Consider the following 16,420-nt stretch of genomic DNA (forward strand, 5'->3'; position numbering starts at 1 on the left):
TACTCTGAAGAAATAAGTCGGTGAATGTTCAACCATGTCAATAACGCCCACTTTGATGCGTGAGTCTTGCTTTGGAGGGATTTTTGTACCCTTCCTGACAGTTGTACTTACCTGTGTTTAGGTTACTTTCTGGGAAAACAATGCAGGTTTTATATATGCTACTTTAGTGTAGTACATCAAAATATGAAATAATTGACAGATTTCCCAGTCGGTGGCTCATCCTAGTCCACAAAAGTACCTATTTTTACTCACTGTGTGGGCTAGATCATTTGTTACAAGAGAGTAATTTATTATTCATAATGACAACACAGTATTATAGCTACTGTAGTGTATTCTTTTAAATCAAAGTCTTTCTCCTTCCCCTTCCCTTTTTTCCCCTCCCTTTGCTTAAACTTAGCCAGAGGCAGCTTTGAAACATTTAATTCTACTTTGGGCAGCCAAGAAAGTCCAAAACAAAAAAAGAGTGATTGAGTGCACTAGGGAGCGTCAGCAAAAGAGCAGTGCTAATTGTCAAAGAATAAAAGATAATGGCCAATTTTGTCAGGAAGCTGTTGACAAGAAAGATAAGTTGGAAGTAATTAACTGTCTGATGTACTGGCAGTGATGTGTCTGCCAGTGGCTCTTTAAATCATCAGGATATGAGATGTGACAGCCATTTATCACCTTTCTGCAGCACTGTTGCCCAGCTTTCCCCTGGGAAGTCTGAAGGTACAATGTTCTTCGACTGTCTTGCTGAAAAAAGGCATTTTGGGGTGTCTGTCTTCTTGAACTGTGATTCTGGTGCATTCTGAGCCTGACTAAATCTGATTTGAGCTCAAGCTATTCTGAGGTCCTATTTGCAGAGTATTTGACTTGACCTTTCCAGATATCCAGAGTGTGTCTAGGAGCTTGGTTGTCAGGAAAGGGAACTTCCACAGACACAACAAATATAGCACTAATTAAAAAACTTCCCATTTTTCTTAATACTATAGAGTTCCTTGTCTGTTACTGATCAATGGGCTACTCATAGTGGAAAAAAATATGCAGTCGTTCTGATGACAGTGGGCAAGTATGGGCATTTCTGAAAGACACCTATACCTACAGCAGCATCTTTGAAGATGACTGAAAGTCTCTTTGCATTTCTCACAGTTGACACATTTTGTTTTGTTAGATTATGCTGCTTCCATTCCAACTGTTAAGCAGTATTAATACTGAACTGAAAGTAGGGTTGCAAGCTTTTGTGAAGTCAGCGGCTGTGCTGCTGGTGACATTTGGCAACTGTTCTAATGGTGTAGGTTGTTTCCTGGAGTAATGAAATCTCTACTCTGATTTGTAAAGGAGTTGGGTTTCTGTTGAAGAGAAAGGGGAAAAATGTCAATACTGTAAAGCTCTTAATAAGTGCAGCTGTTTGAGAAATTATGCCTTTCAAACTATTGGCAACTACTCTCTCTGTGCAGGCTGCTATTTAGAACTTAGAATCTCATACAATCACCGTTTTGTGTAATGAGTCTTGAGAATATATGCAGAGTATATGCATGCACCTATTCTTTTGCAAATATGTCATCATTGCCTGTCCTGTGTAGGCTAATCATTCACTTGAAAGTTTTAAAGAGTAAGGGAGGTGTTCTATTGGTATTTCTAAATGACAGAACTTGGTATTATCAAGCAGGAGCTCCTATCAGCCTCTAAGAATTGTCAACTGTGTTAAATGGTCATTTTCTTCCTGCCTTTTCAGCATTAACAATAAACTGCAACAGCCAGAAGCAGCTGCTGGGGTACTGGAATATGCCATGAAGCACTTTGGGGAGCTGGTGAGTCCTGCTGGGTAACTCTTTGCATGTCTTATGTCTTGATGGTTTTTGTAGGTTTTGTGTGTAGTCATGGCCATGTGTTTTTTTAGTGAATCGTGTTGAGGTTCTGTCCCCACTTAACAACATTGCTTCATGCGTACTGCAGGGGCCTGGTTGCCTATAGGGATATATACTGGTACTTAGTTCTATGCTATCAAAGACTGCACTCAAGGTAGCTGGGGAAGGCCACAAGAACTTGTGCAATAACCTAATTTGGAGGAGAATTTAGCAGCTATTGTTGACATTTACTTACCAACTTACTTGAAATATTATGGCTGAGCTGAGAAGTTAAAGGACTGGTATATAAATGCCCTGAGTGGAAGACCTGGGATGCAGAGTGTGGTTTATACTGAGCGTGGTTTATACTGACCGTGCCCACAGGGCTGGGAAAAGAATCTATTCTGCAGCTTATGTCAAGACCTGAGCTGCCAAGGGCTGAGCAGAAGAGCATTGGCAGAGATCAGTATGGAAAAAATATCAAGGCATTTTATTTCTTGAAAATTAGAAACAAAATCTAGAAACAAAGACTGAAGAAAAGTTTGTGCAGCTGATAAGGATCACTGCTTGGCTTACTTTTAAAGTCTTTGTTACAAACCACAGCCTTTCCTTGTGAGGACTTTGATTAGACCCCAACATTATACGTGCCTGGTGTATTAAATAATGGCCTAGCGGTAGCCAGACGCACAGTGTACTGTTTGGGTTTTCCAGTTAGTCACTCCATTCCTAAACACAGGACTGTTGTTTAAATGCAGGAATGCACAACAATGAGAAGTGGAATATTTGATAGATTTACCTTTTTTCCTACTCCACTCATGCCCCCTCTCCAAAAAGAAAAGCACCAACTACTGAGCTAGTATTTCAGTGGCAGTGAGTAGGGGGATGATGGTGGATTGATCCCTCTGGTAAACCTGAATTTATTTCTGTGCAGGTTAAGCAATACTCAGGATTTCTGCTTTTGCACTAGCTCAAGGCTTTTCTCTGTATCACAGCAGTCCATGAGGATATTTAGAATGAAAAAAAAAAAGGGCTAAGTGACCACTATAGACACAGAATTTTTCAGGAAAGGCTGTAGTAGTTAATATAGAATGGTAAATATTCATCCCACTACTTATTCTGATTTTTTTTTTTTTTCCTCCGCCTTAGGAAATTCAAGCTACCTGGTATGAGAAGCTTCACGAATGGGAAGATGCTCTGGTGGCCTATGACAAGAAGATGGACACAAACAAAGATGATCCTGAGCTGATGCTGGGACGGATGCGTTGCTTGGAAGCTCTTGGTGAATGGTAAGAGGGCCTGAAGACTGAGGAAAATAAATTACTCCCACTTTAAAACCCTTTTGCCCATCTTGAAGGTGGCTGAGTTTTTCATTATTATTCTTTTTTAGCATTCATTAATCAGTGTCTTTGTAGACACTGAGTATTTCAAACCCTGCGTTAAATATGTTTTGTCAATGTGTAACTGATTAGAGTCAGTTTTTTTGGAAGGGTAAGCTGGTACTCAATTATAGCTCTCTGTTTCTCTCCCTGCTCAATTCAACAAAGATAATTGGAGAAGGCATCCTGCGCGCTGTAGCGTGTCGTTCTACCCAGGGGCATGTGTGATTTGGTCCGGGTTCCGCCTTTCTACTGAACTTTTCATGTCACTAGAGCTCTCTCCTGATGGGTCCTGACGTGAACCCAGGGGATGGCACCCAGTGAGGAGATTCCTCTTCAGTAAAGTCATTTTGCTGTTAGAGAAACAGGGCTGTTTGAGAAACCTAATTCTGACAGCGTTTTTCTGCCCTTTTTGTTTCTAGATGTGGGTGAGGCAAATTTGGCGCAACTTTTTCAGTAGGAAAACCAGATTCTCTTACTGTTTCTCAATCATCATTTCTAGGAGTAGCCATTTCCCATCAGGGGTTTACAGAATTTCTCCTTTTTGCTGATCAGAAATTGTGGATTCTTCTTAGGGGGCAGCTCCACCAGCAATGCTGTGAAAAGTGGACACAGGTCAATGATGAGACTCAAGCTAAGATGGCCAGGATGGCTGCTGCTGCTGCCTGGGGTCTAGGTAAGGTATCCTTGTGTGGTGGGATATGCCAGCCCATGATGTGGAAGCACAGGTAGTTTGACCTTACTTCAGAACTACAAAACATAAGAAACAGTAAAATCAAGAGCAAAATTACTTACGTTGGGATATGAAGTGGCATTCAACACTGAAGCCATTTGGAAAACCTGCATTTACAGGAGGTCTCCCAGTGTGGTCTCAAGTAACAAACAGCCTTAGTGGTCTGAGCAGATACCAGTTGCTTAACTGGTCCCTTTGACTTAGTTTTACATTGAACAAAGCTCAGACTTGAGATGAGACTAATAGAATTTCTCTGATTTGTGGCAGACTCCTATTTACAAACTACAACAATATCTGTTGAGCCTTTTGATAGGTTGTGTCTGCTGAGTAGACAATCATAAGCAGAACAAATCTATACATGATCCAAATATCGGTTATGTTGGTAGCTAGATACTTACTGGAGAAGCTTATAAGTCACTTGCTGTCTACCAGCTTTTGCTAAGAAAAAATAATATTTTACTGTGTAAGACAGTCATTCATTCATATGTTCTTGAAATGTCAGCATTTCAACCTCTTCATCACAGAGAATGCAAGAACCTTTCCCCCATGGATGACAATTTGCCTAGAAGTAAAATGCTTCTGTTTCTGCTTGTCTATAGCTCTGTATGTATATATACAGTTCCTGTGTATGTATATATGCAGTTTCTGTGTGTAACGCAGACAAGCTGTTGCAGAGCAGACTGAAAGGCAGAAGCACCGCACAGCATTCAGACTGAGTTGCTGATGTCCGAGCACTGTAGCACAGTTCTACTCTTTTCTTGCAGAGGGGGCTGTTGTATTGCTAAGGTGATTGTGTCTCTGCAGGTCAGTGGGACAGCATGGAGGAATACACCTGCATGATCCCCCGGGACACCCACGATGGTGCTTTCTACAGGGCCGTGCTGGCTCTTCATCAGGACCTTTTCTCTCTGGCTCAGCAGGTAATCCTCTTCCTTGTAGGCTTCCCAAAACCTTACGGTGAACTGGGCTGTATTGCTGCACGGAAAGACACGCTGTTTTAAAATAGTTAGCTATAACCTATGAATTGGCCAATAACCTTTTTTCCATTGATGTGTTAGACCTTGGTGACTGAGCTTATCTTGTATTTCCAGAAACATGGCGGTGAATATATGTACAGGTAGTAGTGGTCCAGTGCTGCAGAGAGTGAGAATGCCTTAGTCGTTCTGAGACTTATTTGCTCTTACGTCTGTTTTCTAGTCAGACAGTGCACAAGGATTATCCCAGCAGAGGTTCCATTCTACAAGGCATTGCCTGATAAAAGGCATAACACACACATAAGACTCTCCATGGGAGTTCCGTGTATTTCTGTCTCTTGCAGCTTTTTCAGTGAAGTACCAACACTTTAGGTCTAATTCTTCTGGTCACAGTGATAAATCTTAGATTGAGATGAGAAATCAAGGCAAGCAATGAGTCTATTAAACAGAGCTGTATTGGTGTGCTTGTTTGTCACAGAGGAGATTTGCAGAGCGACTTTTTCCCCTCTGTAGATGTGAAGCATGTTGTTTACTTTCCAAGGAAGCTCAAGTACAATTTCTCAGAATTCTGCACTGACTTGCCAACTTAGATAGAGGAGTAATTCAGTCTGCTCTGTCAAAACCCATACATAGATTTTTGGATGATGTGCACAGTAAACTTAGCCAGGCATTCAAAGGGTAAGAGTTTGAGATTAACCTTTAACATTTTGAATAGGAAAAACTGTAGATGAGAGATTATGTAATGACTGGAACCAGAGCAGGATTTATTTTGTGCTTGAAGGGCATGCCTTAGTTGCAGGAAGAGAAATGGAATTTGCTCTCCTGTAAAATTCATAAAAACCTGTTCAGTTACATAAAACAGTAAAAGCTATTTCCTATCAGTGTATGTTATCACGAGACATTTCTTGAGGCTTTTTTGTAACTGACTCTCTTGCACTAAAATGTGAACTTTTCTCTTCCTCCATAAATGTTGCTAACAATGACCTCTACAATGACAGTTGGGTTAGAAACACTGCAAACTTTGATTTGATAGAAAGACAAACTTCAGACTATGCAGGTGATAAATGGAGCCCCCTTGGCTTCCCTTACAGCTGCCCCTGGACACTGTTTTCCTGTTGATTCTTTCCATCGATAGCGTCCTCTCCTGGGTCTTGTTGGGGAATGGGAGCAATGGCAGCCTTGTTCATGAAATGGAACAGATGAATAGCAGTTTCAACAGCTGACTCTAGATAAAACATACCACTTTCGCCACAATAACTTGTTCTATTTCAGTGCATCGATAAAGCCAGAGATCTGCTAGATGCTGAGCTGACTGCCATGGCAGGAGAGAGCTACAGCCGAGCCTATGGGGTAAGTGTCTAATTCAGCCTTCATTCTCCTCCTGGTTGCTTCAGACTGTCTCTAGAAGGTGCATAAAACTTCAGAGTAGTGCTTGTATCAAACATGAGACCTGTGTTAGGCCCACAAGCTAAATAGGTCTTGTTGGATAAGAAATGTAACTTTGCAGGAGCAGCTTTGGGACAAATTAAACAGTGAAGTGAGCTCCCGCCCTTGAAAGAAATAAGAATTGACGTTTAGAAAGTTTGAATCAGCAGCTCGTCAAGATACCAGCATATAGCAGTCTGTCCTTTACATGTGGGGCAGCATATGTACTTCAGATTTTGATGCCAAAATACTGTTCCTTAATTATAGATTTGTAGTGATTGGGATGGAATGTGATTGTTTCCTTCAGGCTATGGTGTCCTGCCAGATGCTGTCAGAGCTGGAAGAGGTTATCCAGTATAAACTTGTACCAGAACGCCGTGAGATCATCCGCCAGATCTGGTGGGAAAGACTGCAGGTACATCTATGTAAAGGTCAAGGATGGAGATGGTGACGTGCTGGGAAGAACAGCTTCCTTTTGAGTCAGTGTGATGGCTCAGCAAATCTTTCCATTTCTCTTTCTATCCCAATAGTGTATGTGCTTACATGGTTGCACACTTTCTGTCTCCATTGCGTTTGTCCTGGTTGTTTGGGCTTGTTTTGGTTAACGTTCCTGAGGTGTGTACTAATATGACACTTTAGTAGGGTGATTTAAGCCTTGAAATAGATGTGTACAGAACTGAGACACTAGTATCATCTCCAAGGCTGCTTATCTCACTGTGGAATCACACCTGGAAATACTGGTTTGGTTAAGGCTAGCTTGAACTTTTAACCTGGCTGGCTGCATTAAGGAGAAGTGAATTCTCTCACAGCACTGGAGAACTGGACAGAGAATTTACATACTTGTGAAAGATTGTCCTGTTCCTTTTTGACCTCTTAGGACAACATTTCCAATTGATTAGCCTTGTCCTCTTCTAAGAGACCTTTAGCAATGCTGCTTTCCCTGTGTTTAAAGGGAAGTTTGTGCCTTTCTTATGCTAAACAGTTCTGAAGATTTAAATCAGCCAAATGTTTTGAGACTGTTTCCTTATAGTGAAAGTGAACATCATCCCATGAAGCAGTACATACAGGAGTACTGTTCAAAGAGGTGATTCCTGTAAGGGAAACAAGGGGTGGGGGAAGCAGAATTGGGGTAAAATGTTCTCATTATACCAAATTTTGGCACACTGCCTGGGGTAGCAATTTCTCCCTATGCAGAGTTCTTCACTGTGACTACTGTTGCTGCTGCATATTTTTTAGCTGTTTGGGAAACTGTGACAAAGCTTTTAGTCTCCCATCTGCATTCCTGTCTGGAAAAGCTCAGGAGCATTCCACTGGGCTAGAGAAACTGAGAGTGACAGGAAGCGTAACATCTGAGTACAGCTGTTTATAGACCTGAAAGCAGTACATGCAGTTCTTGCACATTTTATAGCTGCTTTTTAATGATTTTAAAATGCCTATCAGATGAGGTTTACTTGGGTGTGAGGGAACAAGCTTTGCCGAACTTCTCCACCCTCAGTTTTGGGGAGAAAGGGAAAGAAGTAGATGCTTTGGTGCAAAGGTATTTTCTGCCATTGGAAATTCTTTTGTTTACCTCTGGATCAATACAAACTTCAGGGCATCACTGATACTCTGAAGTACTTGGCCATTGCATTGTTACTGTCTCTTCCACAACTGTCCTTCTCTGTAGCACCATTGAATGTTTGAAATACAGACTCATCCTGCTCTGCCTTCAGACAAGAACCAGACAACGCCTGCACAAGCAGCGTAGCAGTTGGAGCTGCAGTTTCTGGCAGAATCTCAGTTCAGCCATGCCAGCCTCTAAAAGCAACACATGCAAGAAGAAGAAGGGCCATAGCAAAAATATCTTTGCAACCATTTGCTTTTGTACCATCCCCGCATTGAGAATTGTCACTGTTTAAACCAAAAATAGGCTTTAAAACTAGGTTGAGAAGGATTATAAAACTCTTGACTTGTTTTGGAATTGTATAAAGAGCTTCCTTGATTTTTTTATTATTTTTTATTTTTAATACATTTCTGCTTTAGAAGTTTTTCTCATTAGAGGTTATTGTTAGGCTGCAAACACTGAGCTGGCTGCAGAGAATAAGAGTCAAGGACTTAACCAACTTCTCGCATTGCAGTGTTGGAGAAATAGCCAGCTACTTGGTAATGTCGGTCTGCTGTGAGTTACGGGAACTGAAGTCTCTCCATCTTGGGAAAAATCCCTTCAAATTCTGAATTAAGGCTCTGTGGAGTATATTGGAGATAAAATGCTAACAAATTCTCTCTTCCCTCTTCTCTCAGGGCTGTCAACGAATTGTGGAAGACTGGCAAAGGATACTGATGGTCCGATCTCTTGTTGTGAATCCGCATGAGGACATGAGAACTTGGCTCAAGTATGCCAGCTTGTGTGGCAAGAGCGGGAGACTGGTGAGCGTTGCCAAGCTCTACCCTCTACAGCAGATTCTTAGACGATTGGCTTTGTAATGCTGCTTCAACCTTGAGCATTTCCAAATACTTTAATTGCCCAAGTGGAATGGGCTTGTGTCTGAGGAGGAGACTGGTCAGAAATTGTTGAAATACTAAAACTGGAACCAGTGTGGAGTTCATGCTTGTAGCCAAGGTTATTTCTGTGGGACTAGTGCAATACCGGGGAGTGTCAGAGCCAAATTTTTGTTGTATGCTGCACTGGTGATTATTAATAATAACTCTCTCTGCTAAAGCACTCTGTCAAATCTAGAATGCAATGTTGTTATGGTTGAACACTACAGTCCTATTTCTACATACACTACAAGATTTGCTACCAAAAATACTTGAAACAGACACTTCACACTCTCTACTGGATTCTGAAATGAGAATCTAATGTTCTGATCCCAGTGAAGGCTTATGGTGTATCCTGTGATATTCTTATGAGCCCAGGGAGTCTTCATAAGGCTCCTGTGTCTGTGTTTTATGTGGAGGGTTGGAGGTATTTTTTAGTGGTGGGTAATTCTACAGTCAATATGAAATGGAGGCAAGAACGAGCTTTTTTAACCTGCTTTTTCTCTTTGCAACTTTCTCCAGGCTCTGGCCCATAAGACACTTGTCCTGCTCTTGGGAGTAGATCCGTCTCGACAGCTGGATCACCCGTTGCCAACAGTACATCCTCAAGTGACTTACGCATACATGAAACACATGTGGAAGAGCGCCCGTAAGGTACGAAAGAACATAGTACTCTACGTTTCATTGCTCAGGTTTTGTGTGATGCTATGCACGTTAGCTCTTCGTAATCCCCACTGAACAAAGTCAAGGCTGAAGGTTTTGGGTTTGCTCACCTAGAAAAGCGAAGAAAAGTTTTTATTAATACTAGTTTTAGAAAAGTATCCTGAACAGTTTGTACTTAGTTTCTGGGCAGAACTGACCTTTATTAAGGACATTATTGAAAATTTCTAACTGAAAGACGGCTGAAAAGTACATAGGGCTTTGTCATGGGAACAATTTGGCTCCAAAGAGCCTAGGGTGAATGTTTTTGACATTGCAACACAGGGAGAATTTACATAATCAAATCCAATAAGCTCCAGACTGGATAACTTCTCTCTTTTTTTAATATACATTAAAGCCTCCATTTATCCTCATATTCTGCCACATCTTTTTTTATTTTTCCTGTCTCTTGGACTGCCAGCACTGGAGCAGAGCCTGTGCTATGGGAACATTGCCATGACCTAACTACTCTTTATTTGAATTTAAAAAACAGAAGGAGCTGCTGATGAGGCCCTGTTCTATTGGCTTTGCAAAACAGTGTAGTGGTCTCTTATTTTCTTCAGTAAATGACCCAAGAAGTATATGGGTTTTCTCTGCCTGCCTATTTGAGCAAAAGTGGATTTTTCTGTGTTTGACCTGTGATAAAGAAATAGGCAGATAAGATACAGGAAACCAGTGCAGTTGTAGAAAGCAGAATGAAAGAAGGCACAAAGATTAAGGGCTGGGGGAAAGAGAATGTATCTAAAATCAACTGACTCAAGACTACATGAAGCCCATGAAAACAGAAAAAAAAAGATACCGTTCATAAGCTATGAATATTTGCTTGATTGTTGAAGTTGCTGGACTGGTTTCAAGGTGCATGCTCAGTGCATGCAAGGATATATCCCTGTCTCATTACTGGAGTCTCGCTCTGCATGAGCAGTAAAAGGTCATTCTGTGTAAATGACTAAAAGGCTTTGAAAGAAAACGAACCTGTATTTTTTACTTTCAGTGAAAGTTTATTTCCACATTGTCTTCCTCTCTCATGAAGCTGTATTTAACCCCGGCAGCCCTTAACCCAGCCTTCATCCCATTGCAGATCGATGCGTTCCAGCACATGCAGCACTTCGTGCAGACGATGCAGCAGCAGGCACAGCATGCGATCGCGACCGAGGACCAGCAGCACAAGCAGGAGCTCCACAAGCTCATGGCACGGTCAGCACCTGGTCCTTGTCACCCTTTAGCCATGTAGTGAAACCAGCAGCTTTCCTGCGGTTGTGGAGCCTGTGCAGATGACACATTTCAGACAAGGCCTGTACTTAAAAACAGTAGGGGGTTTCTCATTTAGCTGGTAGAGACCTGTTTGGTATTACACTCTTATCTATCACATAATTTCAGTAACTGCTCTCAGGATGGCTGTTTCTGTGGTTTTCAGGAGATCCAGTCAGTTGGAAAGAAACACTTTGCACATGCTTGGCCCAGCTGTGCCCTTAATACAACAGCAGCACTTTGGGCAATAGGTGCCCAGCATGTGATCATCTCTTAAAATATTGTTGTATTAAAAACACATCTTATAATCTCCACTTTCCTCTGTGGATCTGGAGGTGCCAGATCTGCTGTTTCCAGTTTAAAGATGAAACTGCATAGTGCTTATTACTGAAAGTTTGCTTTTTTTTTTTTTTTTAAAGGGAGTCATGCATGTAATTTGCTTTTATGAGAACAGGAGCTTGATAGTAGCATCATCTTATTTTTTTTTTAGTGACTGTCATGGAAGGCAAATTAGTAATGAGATGCGCACAATACTTTTCTTGCTTAGTGCTTTCTGGAAAACTCAAAAAATAGGGAGGATGTTTGTGTAACTGTGCCATTTAAAGCCTGCTGAGAGACCAAAGTATTAAGCTTTGCACAAGCCTTCACAGCCCCACCTTACTGCAGTAAAAATATGTTGTTTTTCCTTTCTTCAGGGAGGGGATGACTTAACGGGGTTCTGGCTTGGGGGAAGTGCAGTTGCTGTGTTTCCACTGTTTCTGCTGCAGTGTTCTCTCCAGAAGGCTGGCTCGTATGGTGATAGGTGTAGCTAGCCAGCACATATGCTGTGTGCTTTTTATCACTGCCGATGAAGTCTTTTGATGTTACCGTTAGCTAGTTCTTACATTTATTTTATAACTGATATAAATTAGGAACAAAGTTTGGCCCTCACCTCTTTCCCTAAACCATTAACTCCACACTTACAAGCAGGATGTGGGTGTTTTGAACCTCACATGTTAACATGTATGTTCCCAGTTTGCAGAAGAGGCTCACTGAGTGGGTTCACCACGTGAAATGTCTCCAGATAAGAATTCTGCCTCTTAATCCAGCAGGCTTCCTTCTCCTTCTAGGTTCTGAGTCAATAATCCCTTTGCTTAACCAGGTGTTTCCTCAAACTGGGTGAGTGGCAGCTGAACCTGCAAGGCATCAATGAAAGTACCATCCCCAAAGTCCTGCAATACTACAGTGCTGCAACAGAGCATGATCGCAACTGGTACAAGGTCAGTAAGGAAAAGCTTCCAGGTGCCATTGCAGAGAGATCAGTAAATTTGTTCACATCCCATACTACAGGGAAGGAAGGTGTTCATAGGAAGATCTATAACTATCTGCCTTGTTACTGCAAGTAGGATTAAAGTAAGAAAGCAGCATATGGCAACCACAAGATTCTTGTTTAGAATTTTATCTGACTGGTAAATCTAGGCCACAATTCAACTTCTATTCTTGCTTTTGGGACTTACTCTCCTGTCAGTTAACAATGAAGGAGCAAGGATAGTCTAAATGGAAAAAAAAATGTAACTTATTCTCACTCAGTAAACTTGAACTAGGAAAGCGTCCGTGTTGGTGATTCTCCAAAGAACCTTTGATTTCAGGGTTGTGAAATTTCAATTAATATTTGTTGCCAGATCTCTGGGGCAGCCATCTCCTGCATTTCTTCCTGTTACACCTCCCCTAGTCCTAACATACTCATCTTCATTTTAAGGTGTGAAAAATGAGGTGTACAGAGCTCCTTTTCTTTGATATCTAAACGGGAGCTTCCAGCCAAGAACTCACCATGATGTTACTTAAGATAATAAGGCAGTTAAAACTACAAGTGATTAGAGAAAGCAAAGCATTGTGTTGCCTGCGGGGTTGTACTTACTACTGTTGCCCATGGACTCAGAAAAGTTGGGTTATTATCTCTAATAATAGTACAGGTTGCAGAGGGCATTCCTTTTGACTTTTGTTCTCCCTTGTTGGCAGGCCTGGCACGCCTGGGCAGTGATGAACTTTGAAGCAGTGCTTCACTACAAACATCAAAACCAGGCCAGAGATGAGAAGAAGAAATTACGTCATGCCAGCGGAGCCAGCATCACCAGCGCTAACACCGAGGGCAGCAATAGTGAGAGTGACGCAGAGAGCACTGAGAACAGTCCCATCCCATCTCCAGTGCAGAAAAAAGTCACAGAGGTACCTTCCTTCCCTCTTTCTGCCGAGGGATCGGTACTTTGTGCTTAGATGCAGGAAAATGTTATGGTGGGGAACAAGCTACTAGGCATACCTGGCTTGTGGAAGCTATCTGTATATGTGTCTGTATAAATATATATATATATATATGCTCATAGCTTACAGCAAAAGGGAGGAAGTTCAGGTTAACTCAGTCTTAAGGGAAGAGGACTAAATAAATGGAAATGATTGTAAGTTAACTGTGAAATAAATTCTAGGGACAACGTGCCCTGTGAGGAGTATTAGCAGAAGTCAACTATAATGTGGATTAGATCGCTGTTCCCATGTATTTCTCCCTCTCTTCCCTTGCTAAGTTTAGGATTCATGTGGGCTGATGTGCTTGTGTAGAACTAACGCAGCAATTTTCATTCCAAAAGGATTTATCCAAGACCCTCTTGATGTACACAGTCCCTGCTGTCCAGGGTTTCTTCCGATCCATATCTCTGTCTCGAGGAAACAATCTACAAGACACTCTAAGGTACATAATAAAGCACATAGTAAATACAATCCAGCTGATAAGGCACATGGTTTAGGATTAGGTAGAACCTGTTTCAGCTCTTTATGGTTAAACTAAGTGAGCGCTTCAGTCCAAGCTAATTTATGTTAGGTGCATTAGCCCTTATCCTACTATCTCCAGGTTCTGGGAAGAAGAGTCACTTGTAAATGGATCTGAAGGTATTTGACTGGAATGGGGATTTTTTTGTTCCATTCCTAACAAATCTATTTCTCTTTTTCAGAGTCCTTACTCTGTGGTTTGACTATGGTCACTGGCCTGAAGTGAACGAGGCTTTGGTAGAAGGAGTCAAGGCAATCCAAATAGACACTTGGCTGCAGGTAAGGAACACCAAGGGCTAAGATAGATCTCTGTTCTGGGGGGACCTTGGGTTCTGTTACATGGTATCCATGATGCTCCTTTGCTAAAGGATCCTCTGTAGGTGTGTGCTGAGAGCAGTGTGCAGTACGATGTGTAACTGATTTAACAAGCATCGTGAAAAGAGACATGAGAAACATTCTTGTGTGCATTTCTCTATTTATTTGCAGATGAGTGCATATGAATGAGAAAGAATGAAAATTTCTAAATTGAAGATATGCATTCAGTGGCGATCAAGTCTAAAGCACCACTGTGCTGCTCTGGGCCTGTCTGTCTCTTTGAGAGACCGTGAGGTCTCTAGCAGAGGGCAGAACAGCTTGTGAACTGGACACATGAGATGACAGGGATGTTTATTTTACTTCTCCTTACTACTAGGTTATCCCTCAGCTCATAGCAAGAATCGACACTCCTCGACCATTAGTAGGACGTCTCATTCATCAGCTCCTGACAGATATTGGACGGTACCATCCCCAGGTAAGCTTTGTGTTGGAGGAGAAATTTCCAGACTAGTAACCAATTGCAGCATTTTCTGTTCCGTGTCACCTAGTCTAGATGCCTGTGCTGGAAGTCACAGCAAGGGAGGATAGTGAGGGTGGGGATAATTTCTGCTGCTGCTTTTTTCACCTCAGCACTATTCACATAAAAATGGAGAGAAGAGGTGGATGAGCCATGCAGTGGAGGAAGCTCTCTCTGTCTGATAGAATACTGGGCAGTACAAATCGCCTACTTAAATCTCATTAAGTGACTACTATGAGACTCCCCCACAGACAGTTTGTCTGAATTATTCCGTACAGTGTGGAAAATCACAAAATGCTAAAACCAGTTTTTTGTTCTTCCAGTTTGATACAGGCTCTCAAACTCATTCTGCTACACAGTGAATTAAAGTCTTGTGAGCTTTTCAGGTTGGAAGGCATTGAACAGCAAATTTCTATCACCTCTTCCAAAAGCTTGCTTGCTTTCTCTTGTCTAGCCCTAAGGCTGCTATTTATTAATGCTTTGCTAATCCTTCCATTTATGCAGCTCTTCTGCACGGTTCTAAAATTCTAAAAGTTTTGGTTGATGTCCCTTGTAGGCTTTGATCTATCCTTTGACTGTGGCCTCTAAATCTACAACCACTGCTCGGCACAACGCTGCGAATAAGATCTTGAAAAACATGTGTGAGCACAGTAACACTCTGGTGCAGCAGGCAATGATGGTGAGTACTTAATGGGACATAAAGTGTATTGTGTTTCAGGAATGGATGTACCACACATATAATAACACAAAATTACTATTAGTTGTTAGTTTTCTTCAAGTACAATTAATTTGGGTTTTTATATTTGGAAGATGTTACAGTATTAGTATAATTTGATTCATTTGCTAAAGACTTTTATGAATAAATGAAAAGTAATGTTTTCAGGCCAAGCTGCACAAATATGTAGAAAATTTCAAAGGCAACAAATAAGGTAAGAAAAGCCCGATTGGCTCCTTGCAGAAAGAAGTGGAAGAGTACAGTGGGAGTTCTTGTGGCTCCCTCTAGCTGCCAGCAGCAAATATAATCATTAGAGGAGAAAGTAGTTTCACATTTATAAGTCAGTATATAGTCAGTGTTTTTCTTTAGGCTTTTAATCTTTTTCCTGTCCTAAAACAGGTGAGTGAAGAGCTAATCCGTGTAGCCATCCTATGGCATGAGATGTGGCATGAAGGGCTGGAAGAAGCATCTCGTCTGTACTTTGGAGAACGGAACGTGAAGGGAATGTTTGAGGTGCTGGAACCACTTCATGCGATGATGGAGCGTGGGCCTCAGACTTTAAAAGAGACATCTTTCAATCAGGTATCGGCAAAGGGCCGAGAGCATCACCTTCTGCACACCCTCAAAAACGGGCAGGACAGCCACCTGCCCAGGTGTGGTACAGTGACCTTTGCAGTCTAACACAGAGTAAATCTCTTGGGACTCGCTAAGTTTGTTGCAGAGTTCGTCACTGACGTTTATCTTCAGATCTGTGTCGGTTTTGGTGACTGCAGTACTACAAGAGCCATGGTAGTATGGATGTCTCTCATAGAAATGTTTATTTTTCCTGTGTTTTTTTCCACTTCCTCCCTAGGCCTATGGCAGAGATCTAATGGAAGCTCAGGAATGGTGCAGGAAGTACATGAAGTCAGGAAATGTCAAAGACCTAACTCAGGCTTGGGATCTCTATTACCATGTGTTCCGGCGGATCTCAAAGCAGCTGCCTCAGGTGGGGGGAGAGATACAGTCCCTCTCCAGCATGAACTCTTCAGGTGTCTCAGTGAGATTTAGCTGTAATTCTGGGGGGTTGTGTTTCTTTTGTTTTTGGTAGCTCACTTCTTTGGAACTACAGTACGTATCGCCAAAACTCTTAATGTGCCGGGACCTGGAACTGGCAGTGCCAGGAACGTACGATCCCAACCAGCCCATCATACGCATTCAGTCCATTGCACCCTCACTGCAGGTCATCACCTCCAAGCAGCGGCCCAGGAAGTTAACGTTAATGGGTAAGAGTGCGCAG

The 16,420-nt window shown here is 41.9% G+C and overlaps 1 protein-coding gene across 3 annotated transcripts in view; it reads left to right on the forward strand.

Annotated features, from left to right (window-relative positions):
• The window catches only part of MTOR (mechanistic target of rapamycin kinase), a 54,091-nt gene that overhangs the window by 30,015 nt on the left and 7,656 nt on the right, over nucleotides 1–16,420 (forward strand). For all 3 annotated transcript variants that reach the window (XM_082069680.1, XM_082069681.1, XM_082069682.1), the window contains 18 exons: nucleotides 1,715–1,790; nucleotides 2,973–3,112; nucleotides 3,778–3,878; nucleotides 4,740–4,855; nucleotides 6,182–6,259; nucleotides 6,642–6,749; nucleotides 8,615–8,740; nucleotides 9,374–9,505; nucleotides 10,629–10,744; nucleotides 11,940–12,057; nucleotides 12,797–13,003; nucleotides 13,417–13,517; nucleotides 13,777–13,873; nucleotides 14,286–14,384; nucleotides 14,983–15,105; nucleotides 15,541–15,723; nucleotides 15,995–16,129; nucleotides 16,232–16,406. In XM_082069680.1, coding sequence (XP_081925806.1) covers nucleotides 1,715–1,790; nucleotides 2,973–3,112; nucleotides 3,778–3,878; nucleotides 4,740–4,855; nucleotides 6,182–6,259; nucleotides 6,642–6,749; nucleotides 8,615–8,740; nucleotides 9,374–9,505; nucleotides 10,629–10,744; nucleotides 11,940–12,057; nucleotides 12,797–13,003; nucleotides 13,417–13,517; nucleotides 13,777–13,873; nucleotides 14,286–14,384; nucleotides 14,983–15,105; nucleotides 15,541–15,723; nucleotides 15,995–16,129; nucleotides 16,232–16,406 — 2,231 coding nt within the window. The remainder of the gene's footprint in view (nucleotides 1–1,714; nucleotides 1,791–2,972; nucleotides 3,113–3,777; nucleotides 3,879–4,739; nucleotides 4,856–6,181; nucleotides 6,260–6,641; nucleotides 6,750–8,614; nucleotides 8,741–9,373; nucleotides 9,506–10,628; nucleotides 10,745–11,939; nucleotides 12,058–12,796; nucleotides 13,004–13,416; nucleotides 13,518–13,776; nucleotides 13,874–14,285; nucleotides 14,385–14,982; nucleotides 15,106–15,540; nucleotides 15,724–15,994; nucleotides 16,130–16,231; nucleotides 16,407–16,420) is intronic.

Source organism: Streptopelia decaocto (assembly GCF_964273445.1).
Source record: "Streptopelia decaocto genome assembly, chromosome: 20".
In the NCBI taxonomy this organism is placed as follows: domain Eukaryota; kingdom Metazoa; phylum Chordata; class Aves; order Columbiformes; family Columbidae; genus Streptopelia; species Streptopelia decaocto.